The following is a 12,413-nucleotide window of genomic DNA, read 5'->3' on the forward strand; positions in this document are numbered from 1 at the left end:
TTTAGATGCTCCATGTCAGAAACTGGGGGCCAAGACCAAAAACATATTTCTTATTGTATCACAATCTGTTTTCCCCATGAGAAGCATTATTATTTGCTCTTACAAGGTCTTCACCACTTGAATAAACCCAGACGAATAGGATTAACTCCTCGCTCTGTATGTCCACAGTGGCCCCTCAGTTCCAGCTCATTTCCCACCCCTTTCCCCACAGATGCCTTGTGACCTGGACACCACACCCAGTTCCCCAAATGTGAGCTACTCCATCAGGCATTCCGGAAGTTTAATTCTCTGTTTTAAATGTCCTTTCTCCCCTGGTGGGCTTACAACTTCCGACTTACTCTTCATTCATCAGCTAAACCTCCTCAGGTGGCAAGTGCTGATGCCTTCATTTTGCAATGGTGAGACTGAGGCTTAGAAAGGGACTGTGCACCCTATCTCTCCCTCCCCTAGATTACTTGTGGTCTCTTAACATCTGGACAACTCCCCGCCTCCCTCCTTTTGCTCCCCCCCCCCACCCCCCTTTTCACTTTAAATCCCCTTCCCTCTTACTTTGACCCATGCAAGGCCTGGCCATCCTTCGAAGCCCAGGGAAGTGCCACCTCTTCCAGGTCACTTTCCCAGTTGAGTCCATACAACATGGACCCTGTGCTTCTTTGTAAGCCCCTCCAGGCAATCACTGTGTCTTCATCATCTTTGGACTCCCCCATGGAGTTCAGCGAAAGAATCTTGTACTACTGGGGATTCAAGTCTTTGATGTTGTAGCAGATGGAACCCAACTGATGGAACCCCAACTCGCTCCCTTTTCCACTGACCAGCTATTTTTAGGACATCAGGGTCGCCCTAGTATTGTAATACAAAAAGAAAACCTTTTCTTGCTCAGCAAGCTCCATTTTGGCTGACTTCAGGAGGAAGGGAGAGATAAGCCCATTACTTATAGAAGGTGTTTTATTGTATTCACCAAAGGATAATGGGGAGAAGAGTGCAACAGTATAACAAGGAAGGAAGGAAATGAACTAATTCCTGCTTTGGGGGGGGAAGTATACAATAGCTGTGCACCAGGCTGAAGGAGTGTTTTCCAAAAGCAAACAAAACAAGATGATGAATTATATGCACCGAAACCCACAGTGAGCACTTCCAATAGAGCTACCTGCATACTCTGAATTGGTAAATGCTGCCTCCAGACTCCGACTACGAGAAGTAGTCCCCCTGAAAGCATAACTAATCCGCTTGGGGAATGTTTTATGTGATAATCATGAACTTTTCTGTATGTTATTCTCTTTGAACTTCAAAGAAAATGAAATGATCAGAGGGCTACTACAAATGAATGAATATTCACAGGGATGAAAAAATGTAGCATTAGTATTCTGAGAGTTTATCCTTTTGTAGTTACCCCCTTGGGCTCAATACGATGTCATTCATCATTTAAAGACATAAGAGTGTGTGTATTTTTTCAGATTCTGTTCTCAAATAAAAGCCTGTTGGCATTATGTTCAGTTTATTGCCAAAAGTGCACACAACTGTTTAATAAAATATATGCAACAAGGGAAGATGAAGAGCAAACTGAGATTTTTTCCCTATTTCAACAAATAGAATTGAAGTGACGATTTAGTTAGGCAAACAGGGCATGCCAATTAGAAGAAAAGATCCCCTGAAGCCGTGTCAAATAACAAGTAGAGAAAGCCATTCTACCGAGCCCCGTATTTACAATTGTGGAAGTTACGTAATTACTGCATAAATATTCGTCAAAATTCTTGTGTGAAACCAGGCACAAATGAAATCAAGGCGAAGTTTCACATCGGCTTTATGAGAAGAGGAAAACGGAGGGCCGGCCCCGCCCCCGGGTGCTCCTCACTGCACATCCCAGATTTCGCAGAGAAGCGGGGTGAACTTGTGGTCATTGACGCGCCAGGACATCAGCATCTCTGCGTGGTGGTGGTTGAATGTCCGCAACTCTGTCAGGCGGCCCAGGAGACAGGCGAAATGCTGGGGGTTCTCAGGCTGATGGATCTTGCACAGCTTCTGCAGCACCTCAAGCAGAGGCTCCTGAAGCTTCTCTACGGCCTCTCTGTCCTTTATGTATTGTCTGTCTGTTTTGACGTTTAACATAAAACGACAAAATTAAAGAGTGGAAGGTTTGGCATAATTACAGTAAGGCTAACCTTTAGAACATATATATATATATATATATATATATTGATTTCAAAGATGAAAGGAGAGAGAGAGAGATAGAAACATCAATGATGAGAGAGAATCACTGAGCGGCTGCCTCCTCCTGCATGCCCCACACTGGGGATCAAGCCTGTAATGCAGGCATGTGCCCTGACCAGGAATTGAACCGTGGCCTCTTGGTTCCTCAACACTCGACCTCTGAGCCACGCTGGCCAGGTAAGGCTAACCTTTTTGAAGTGTAACTCACACATGTTGTACAGTTGAAATGTACAAATGAAGTGTTCAACTTGATGAATTTTCATACACTCACGTACATATACTCATATAATCATAACTAGATCAAGATATAGAACATTTACAGGCCTCCCTAAACTCCCCTTTCAATTAATGCCCCCAAAGTAGCATGTATGGTGAACATAAGTATCATTTCTGGTGGGTATAACCTAAGGACTGGAACTTGGGATGTAGGGTTTATGCATGAATAACTTTAGTAGGTACTGTCAAAATGTTTTTCTTCTTGCCCAGCTGATGTAGCTCAGTGGTTGGACGTCGACCTATGAACCAGGAGGTCATGGTTCAATTCCCCGTCAGGGCACATGCCCGGGTTGTGGGCTCATTCCCCAGTATGGAGTGTGCAGGAGGCAGCTGATCAATGATTCTCTCTCATCGTTGATATTTCTATCTCTCTTTCTCCTTCTCCCTTTCTCTCTGAAATCAATAAAAAATATATTAAAAATATTTTTCTTCTTTTTAATGATAATTTTTTATGGTACAACAAAGTAACAACTAGCTCTGACTTAATATCATGTATAAAATGGTTTAAGGCCACAAATTATGAATGTGGCATCACTTACTCCCAAATAAATAAGCAAAAAATAGAAAAATATATAATAGAGGTATTCATTTCAACATTGTTTAGAACAACAAATAATTGGAAGTATTCTGAATATCCAAACATATGGTAAAAGTTAAGTAAATGATTGGTCGATACAATAGAATATGATGCATGCATTACAATAAACTTTTCCAGTGTAATTTTTTAAATGACATAGGGCAGTGGTCGGCAAACTGCGGCTCGCGAGCCACATGCGGCTCTTTGGCCCCTTGAGTGTGGCTCTTCCACAAAATACCATGGCCTGGGCGAGTCTATTTAGAAGAAGTGGCATTAGAAGAAGTTTAAAAAACTTGGCTCTCAAAAGAAGTTTCAATCGTTGTACTGTTGATATTTGGCTCTGTTGACTAATGAGTTTGCCGACCACTGACATAGGGAAAGACGTTGGAAGAAAAGTACACTTTAAAACAAGACATTAAAAATAAATAAATAAATAAATAAAACAAGACATTAAAAATAAATAAATAAATAAATAAAACAAGACATTATGGTGTGGCTCAATTGGTTGGAGTGTCATCCCATGCACTTAAAGGTTGTGGGTTCAATACCTGGTCAGGGCACATACCTAAGTTGTAGGTTCAATCCCCAGTGGGGTCCTGTGTGGGAGGCAACTGATCAATGTTTCTCTCATACATTGATGTCTCTCCTCTCTCTTTCCTCTCTCTCTCTCTCTCTTTCTCTCCCCCCTGCCCTGCCCACTTCCCCTATCTCTAAAAATCTGTAAAACATATACTCAGGTGAGGATTGAAAAAATAAAATAGCCCAGCCAGTATGGCTCAGTGGCTGAGTGCCAATCCATGAACCAAGAAGTCACTGGTTCAATTCCCCATCAGAGCACATGCTCAGGTTGCAGGCTCCATCCCCAGTACGGGGCCTTGCAGGAGGCAGCCGATCAATGATGTTTCTCTCTTATCAATGTTTCTATCTCTCTCTCCCTCTCCCTCTCTCTCTCTAAAAATCAATTGAAACACATATTTTTTTAAAAACTAAGATAGGTGTGACACGGGCAAAAAATAAATGAATAAAATAAAATTTAAAGACAGTATGCTTTCTATTATTATGTTAAAAAGTATGTGCATAATTTCATTTAAGCTCCTGTTTAATAACCCCTGAAAAAAGCCTTGCTTGACTACTAATTAAAATAACATTCTACTGCCACTTTCTTTCCTTATAGTCTCATCTTTATATTTTTGTAGCACTTGCCACCTCAATAATTACTACAAATTATTTTTATTTGTTTCTTCATTTGTTGTTTTTCTTACCCCACTAGAATGTAGTGAGCTCCATGCAGCTGTGTCCTGCCTGTTTCTTTACTTCTATATTCCCCAATGTCTAGAACCATGTTTAGCACATACTAGGTATTAAAAATGCATTTACTGAATGAAAGCGAGATTTAGAAGAAAGGCTGAGAAGAAATACACTGAAATGTTAATATGATTCAATTTGAAGCAGTGGGATTATAGGCCATTTTATTTTTTTCTGTTTCTGTGTTTCCCAGATTTTCTTTAATAAACATTATTATGATTATACTGGAAAAATGAACCAATAGCATAAAAATGAAAATCTAACATCAAAATTACCTGGAGAGAGAATAACAATTGCTGTAAGCAGAGCATACTCTTCTTGAGTCATTTTCAATTCTGCCACACTTTTGTAAAAACTAAACATTGGCGTTATATATTCATCAGAAATACCTGTGGGGAAAATGTGAAAAATTGCAGAGGCATAGTCAAGTTGCTGAATAACTGAAATTGTAAAATTACAAACATATCACATATACACACACATCTGAATATTTGCACCCATATCCACACGTTTAAAGAATGTCAATATATATTATACTAGTGTCCCAGTGCACGAAATTCATGCATGGGGCAGCGGGGGGAGGTTATCCCTCAGCCCGGCCTGTACCCTCTTCAATCACACATAAACCGGCAGTTGGACATCCCTCTCACAATCTGGGACCACTGGCTCCTAACTGCTTGCCTGCCTGCCTGCCTGCCTGATCACCCCTAACAGCCTCTGCCTTCTGGCCTGATTGCCGCCTAACTGCTCCCCTGCCGGCCTGATCACCCCCAACTGCCCTCCCCTGCCAGCCCAATCGCCCACAACTGCCCTCCCCTGCTGGCCTGATCCCTAAACCGGTAGTCAGACATCACTCTCGCAATCCAGGACTGCTGGCTCCTAACCGCTCACCTGCCTGCCTGCCTGATCGCTCCTAACCACTCTGCCTGCTGGCCTGCTCTCCCCCAACTGCCCCCGCTGCTGGCCTGCTTGCCCCCAACTCCCCACCCCACACCAGCCTGATCACCCAGAAGGTCTCCTGGTCTAATTAGCATATTACCCTTTTATTAGTATAGACCAGTGGTCGGCAAACCGCAGCTTACAAGCCACATGCAGCTCTTTGGCCCCTTGAGTGTGGCTCTTCCACAAAATACCACATGCAGGCGCGCACGTACAGTGCGATTGAAGGAGTACCCTAATTAAGTTAATAACAATGTGCCTACCTATATAGTTTAAGTTTAAAAAATTTGGCTCTCAAAAGAAATTTCAATTGTTGTATTGTTGATATTTGGCTCTGTTGACTAATGAGTTTGCCGACCACTGGTATAGACGTTCTAGCCAAAGGCCAGGCAAAGATCAGCTAACAAAATCCTCAAAATATGACTAAATCAATGATTGGTGAGTCTTTAATTTTGGTAGTGCCTTTGTTTTAGTCACTACTGTCTGACAATAAATGATAACATTCCTGACTTGTCAAAAGAATCTTCTAACGTCACCCATTTTCCAGATGGGGTTTGCTCATCTTTTTCATATTAATATCTATAATCAAGGTATAGATAGCATCTTAAATAACCACCCCCCAATTATTGTTCTTCAGCCCAGAAGTGTAAACAGCTTCAGTTAATAATGTTTAGAGTTCTTATCTGAGGTCTGATATCTCTCTGCATTACCAAACCTGTTCATCCATCACCTGCTAGGCATTGGTGCTTGGCTGTTCTCTTCAAACTCAGCATGTCCAAAATTAAGACAACATGAACAAAATGAAACTCTTCCTCTTCCTGCAAACACACCTCATTCCTACTGTTCCCACTCTCAGTGATTGCTACCCTCACCACCCCAAAGCTCCGCCTGACAGTGAGATTCAGCCTCCCTCTCACGTGGTCAGAGGCCAACTCCTGTGGTTAGACCTGCTAACTCTCACTGAGCGGCTCCCTCTCCTCTCCACTGCACCTGGAATTAACTTAGTTTAAGTCTATCCTCTTCATCTGGAGCACTGCCATGGCCTCCTCACTGGTCTTCCTGTCTTCAGTTTAGTCTCCTCCTACCCATCTCAGAATTACCTTTCCAAAATCAAATCACACCCTGACTCCCCACTTCCTACAAACCTTCAAAAATTCTCCATGGCTTTTGGCATAATTGTTCTCCCTTTTTACATAGGAAACTCCAGGACCTGTCCCCTGCCTACCCCACCACCCACTACTCGCCCACATGAGAATCATAGGAATTCACAATTATTTAGTGCACTGTTCCAAACACTTCTTATGCTATAGCTCATTTAATCTTCCTAACATTCCATGCGATAGGTACAGAGAGGTTCTATAACTTGCCCAAAGACACAGCTGGTGAGAGGTGGAGCCAGGATTCAAACCAAAGCTAGCAGGCTCCAGAGTCCTGGCTCGTAGCTGCGACTAAGCTGCACAACCTTTCCATTGTATCTCACAGCCTTTATTCCAGCCATTGCAGTTCCTAAACAGTTCACATCACCCAGTTTTTAAAAAATTAATCCTCACCCAAGGATATGTTTTTGTTGAATTTTGAGGGAGAGGGAGAGGGAGAGGGAGAGGGAGAGGGAGAGGGAGAGGGAGAGGGAGAGGGAGAGGGAGAGGGAGAGGGAGAGGGAGAGGGAGAGGGAGAGGGAGAGGGAGAGGGAGAGGGAGAGGGAGAGGGAGAGGGAGGGAGAGAGAGAGAGAGAGGGAGAGAGAGAGAGAGAGAGAGAGAGAGAGAGCGAGAGAGAGAGAGAGAGAGAGAGAGAGAAACATCAATGTGGAAGAAACCTCAATAGGTTGCCTCCCACACTTGCCCTGAATGGGGATCAACCCACAACCCAGGTGTGTGCCCTGACCTGGAATCAAATCTACAACCTTTAGTTCATGGGACGACACTTGAACCAACTGACCACCTGGCCAGGGCACATTACCCAGGTTTTATACATGTTGTTCTTGCTACTTGGAATATCCTCCTTCTTTCTTTATCTAGCTTGCTCCACTTTGTAAGTTAAGGCTCCTTTGTGTTACTTCCTCCACTGATTCAACAAATACTAGTTCGGTGCCTGTTCTGTGCTTTGACTGCGGAATGTGGAGACGGGAAAAAACAAGACTATGATGTGACCTATGGATGAATTGAGAAGAACATAAGTTCCCAGGATTGGGCCAGACTAGACTGCTCTATTCCACCCCACACCAGACCTAAAGCCATAGAGCTTGGAGAGCCAAACCAGGACAAAACTGGATTCCAGATTCTAGAACATTTAAGTATCATCTGATATTACACTTCACAGAATCAGAAAGTCTAAATCCTCACCTTTAGAAAAACCTAAAGAAGCATCGCAAACCAAATCCTTGGTCTTTCTCTCTTTAGTCAAAATACCACACTTTTCTTCCCTTTGACTTTTGAATCTTGAAATGATTCCTGTGGGCTCTCTTAACAACAGTGTCGTTGTGGAGCACCTTGGGGATTGCATCCTGTGGAAGACTGACCTCTAGCCAGCTGTTTCCGGTTGAACGGAATGTCCAGGACCAAACTAGATGTAACTTGAAATGCAGAGGGTTGGAGTGTGAGCGAGCCTGGGAGTATCGGTCCTGGCTTCCAACAAACAGTGTTTAAGAGGTAGTAACCAGTTCTGAGTTTGAAATCTGACCTTTGACTTGGTCTTGGGCACATTACTTAAACTCTTTAAGCCTCAGTTTCCTCATCTGTGAAATGTGAATTATAACAATAGTAGCATATGAGATAATATATGTAGAGTGCCTGGCTAAGAGTAAAACCTGCATAAATACTACAGCCAATAATTATTATAAGAGCTATTATTATTGTTATTCAGGAGAATTGGATGAATGCATTAGTTCCATCTTAGTATCAATTCATCATAATCTTATGTTAAGCTCATATACCTTTGTGTATGCAAAGCTGTGTTGTTTTTTGTTTTTAATAATTCTTTTTAAAAAAATATATTTTTATTGATTTCAGAGAGGAAGGGAAAGGGAGAGAGAGAGAGAAACATCAATGATGAGAAGGAATCATTGATCGTCTGCCTCCTGCACGCCCCCTACTGGGGATAGAGCCCGCAACCCAGGCATGTGCCCTTGGCCCGAATCGAACCCGGGACCCTTCAGTCTGCAGGCTGATGCTCTCCCCACTGAACCAAACCAGCTAGGGCATGTTTTTAATAATTCTTTATTGTTGAAAGTATTATGTATGTCCCCCTTTTCTCTCCCATTGACTCCCTCCAGCCCGCCCCTGCCCCCCACCCAGGCCCTCACTGCCCCATCATTGTCTGTGTCCATGTACCATGCATATACGCATATAAGATCCTTGGTTGATTACCTCCCACCCACCCACCCTCCCCCGCCTTAAGGCAAAGCAACGTTTTTGTTTTGTTTTTTACAGTCTGCTATTTCCGAGGGATGAATACAAATTGGCTGATCAGTGATTTGCTTCAGCATTTTTCTAGGTAGTAAATTTTCTTGGTAGGGTTATCCTTTTACACCTTCAACCAATGTCAGTCTTTGGCACTTGGGGACTACACCTATTAGTTGTGGTTATCTAAAATAATAACTCATGACTGTGCCATTATTTTACATAGTCCATGAAAAATTGGGAGTAATATTAAAGGCAGCTGATTTTAAAATATTTAATTTTTAGAAATTGTCTTTGACTACCTAATTTTTTATTTTATTTGTCTTTCCAAATCCCCACTTACTTTCCAAAGATGTTACCTCTGTCACAGTGTAACAGAATCTAATTGCAGTTGATAATTTTAGAAAAGTAGGTTAAAATGTTTATTACGATTTTTCACCTTGTGTATGTTTTAAAGGACAAAGTGAACATAGAGAAGATGTAGAAAACAAATAATAGGAGGGTTTTAAAAAATATATTTCCCTACAGGATGGATCAAATATAAATCTGCTTTTGAATTAGAATCGATAATCAGAATTAAGCCCTGGCTGGGTAGCTCAGTTGGTTAGTGTCGTCCCGATATGCCAAGGTTGTGGGTTTGTTCCCCGGTCAGGGCATATTTAACAATCAACCAATGAATGCATTAGTAAGTGGAACCACAAATCGATGTCTCTCTTTCCCCCTTACTCTCTCTCTCTCTCTCACTCTAAAATAAATAAATAAAATATAATCAGAATTAACCACAACAGCATTAACAAAGAGGTGTTTTAAGTCTCTATGAACAGCCATTTCTGACATGAAAAATGTAATAATAACATCTTCCTGAAGGGGCAGTCTTTTCCCATTTTCCTGCTTCTTCCTTACTGGAGACTTGCTTAAGGTTTGCTTCACTTGGGCTCTTTATCCCCAATTTGCTGATTTTTGGTCACAAGGGGGCACTATTTTCTAACTTAAACATAAAGACTACTATGAAAAAGTACGAAGTTGTGAAAAACCATTTATATTCTTATTCCTCTGTTTCTTCTTTTCCTTTATTTATCAAATGTTTTCTTGTTTTATTTTTTTAAATAGGTCTGTGATTGATATATTAACTGGCCAATGATCAGAAATGTTCTTTGAAAGAATAACTATTTGACAGAATAAATGCTATGCTGTCGTAAGTTATTTTAAAATGCAATTGTCTTTTATTTCCTAATTAACTTTCTAGTTTTCATTGGAGACAAAAATAGAGCAGAGGTAGGGGTGTGTGTGTGTGTGTGTGTGTGTGTGTGTGTGTGTGTGTGTTGCACAAATGTGCATTTTATACAAGGGATCCTTGTTAGGCTAGGACACCCCATCCATGTTTCAAGGTCAAATGCAAATTTTGTTCTCTCTCAGGAGCTTCCTCTGTCACCGTGTATCAGAATTAGTTGCTCCCTTCTCAATGTTCAATTCTATTGCACTTGTCACAACTCATTTCTTTCCATCCCATTAGAATGTGAAATACCATATAAATGTTATGAGAGTAGAAACCAACTATTCTCAGTGCCTGGCACACCGCCTGGCCAGTAAAGCATGCTCCACAGATGCTTCTTGTTCATCTCTGTATCCTTAGTAACCAGCGTGCTGCTGAGACATGGCAGGAGATTAATAAATGCATATTCAATTATGCAATATTACATTTTGCTAGTTCTTATGATGAAGGTGACATCGTTATGAGATGTGATGGGGGAAAGGATGCTATTAAGACAATGGAAACATTCTCATGATGCTAAGAGAATGGAGCCTAGCCTACAGCTAACTTGTACTCAGAGTCATTTGTGCCACAGTGTTGGTCTTAGTAAAAACCTGCCAACAGCTCTAGCTGGTTTGGCTCAGTGGATAGAGAATCAGCCCACGGACTGAAAGGTCCTGGGTTCAATTCTGGTCAAGGGCACATACCTGGGTTGCAGACTTGATCCCTGGCCCTACTTGGGGCATGTGCAGGAGGCAACCAATCGATGTGTCTCTCTCACATTGATGTTTCTCTCTCTGTGTCTCTCCCTGTTCCACTCTCTCTAAAAATCAATGGGAAAATATCCTCGGGTGAGGATTAACAAGAAAATATCTATATAATAAAAACCCAGTGGTAGTAACACCGTAATGACCAAAGACCAGTCACCAGGAGGTGCCTTGATGCTGCGTCCCGTGGCACAGGCGGGACTTGACCCTGGGTCCTACGGCATGCCAGGTCTGAGTCTTGTGCGATTTTGTGCGCTGGGCCCCTAGTTTAATAAATAACACACCTCCCATTAGTCCTAGTGGCTAAAAGTTATCTGGTCAAATTAGACCTCACCAGTGCTTAGGAATTGAGAGGGTTTGGACTATCAAGTCCCAGATTCATCCCAATAAAATTCACCAATTTTTGTACATCTAATATGTGCCAGGCGCTGTGATAGTGCTGGGAGTGATCCTCAAGCAATTGACAGATTAATGCAAGAGGCAGATACATAAATAAATTCATAATGACCAAAATGGGACAAATATAAAAGGCTCATGGGTACAGCTGAGGGCTAATGAGAATATAAACTCATGTATTACTTCAATACTTTCTCTTATTTTGAGAAAATTTTCTTCCTACAATTTGAGCCCCAAATTTGTCCATGCCAAAAGTATTCCATCACCATTTTGAAAAGCAAAAGGAGAGCTGTTACCAATTTTAAACTTTGTGTAAGCATTTCCTTTTCTTGTAAATATTCTGTCATTTGTTTCTTTATATTTCTAACCTTTCTTTCAAAGATAGTATTGGAACCGATAGTTTACATCTACTTCTTTAGAAAATGTAGTTCTTATCATTGTTTTCATTTATTTCCAAGTCTAAAGCAGTGAAGTCATGTGTATTTAAAGAGCAGAAAACTAAGCATAGTATACTACATACAGTATACTTTATTATGCTACTATAAACTAGCTACAACTTTATCACTCTAGTAAGAATTTCTCCTTTCTCTGACCTCACCGGCCCTATTCATTTTATAATTTACTTAAAAACTATTTAAAATTGCTGGCTGTGCTTATACTTTATCTCTTAACCAAAGGGCAGGAACTATAACTTACCAGTCTTTATATTCCCTACCAGCTGATAGTTGGCAAATGTTAGATCTTAGTAAGTAACAGGTGCACGGTAGGAAAAGACTGCTGGGCTTTGACTAGAACAGCTGTGTTCATCTCATGGCACTCTGCTGATTAACTGTCTTACCGTGGGCAGGTCATCTAGCCTCTCTAAGCCCATTCCCCCATCTATAAAATAGTGGCATAGCATCCACCTTCAGGGGCCACTGGGAACATGAACAGGATAAAATATGTAAAAACAAACCATTGCAAAATCACAAAGTATACTGTCATCCTGATAAACACTTAATGGAATATTTCATTTCTGTCTGTTATGGAGATCCAAAAAGGCCACAAAATACTATGAATTTCAGAGGTTAGTTATATATGTAACAGAGCAAGTTTCTTTGGTTTGTGAGATGTTATTGCTAATTTCTTTGCTGTTAAAATATAAACTCTTTCAGTGTTAGCAAGCCTATTTCAATCCTAATACCATACTTAATGGTATTATATGATTATTCCTATTTTTAATAAGACTTCCATCTTAAAAATCTAATTTTCATACAACTACATTGGGAATAAAAATATTGATGCACTAAAATTATGT

At 41.1% G+C, this 12,413-nt stretch overlaps 1 protein-coding gene across 6 annotated transcripts in view; it reads right to left on the minus strand.

The window, feature by feature from the left end:
• Positions 1 to 800: 800 nt before the first annotated feature.
• NR1H4 (nuclear receptor subfamily 1 group H member 4) overlaps positions 801 to 12,413 on the minus strand; it is a 70,050-nt gene continuing 58,437 nt past the window's right edge. For all 6 annotated transcript variants that reach the window (XM_079776002.1, XM_079776000.1, XM_079776003.1 and 3 more), the window contains 2 exons: positions 4,642 to 4,755; positions 801 to 2,087 (listed from right to left, as the gene is read on the minus strand). In XM_079776002.1, the coding sequence (XP_079632128.1) occupies positions 1,849 to 2,087; positions 4,642 to 4,755 (353 nt within the window). In that variant the 3' untranslated portion in view covers positions 801 to 1,848. The remainder of the gene's footprint in view (positions 2,088 to 4,641; positions 4,756 to 12,413) is intronic.

Source organism: Cnephaeus nilssonii (genome assembly GCF_951640355.1).
Source record: "Cnephaeus nilssonii genome assembly, chromosome: 6".
Lineage (NCBI taxonomy): Eukaryota > Metazoa > Chordata > Mammalia > Chiroptera > Vespertilionidae > Cnephaeus > Cnephaeus nilssonii.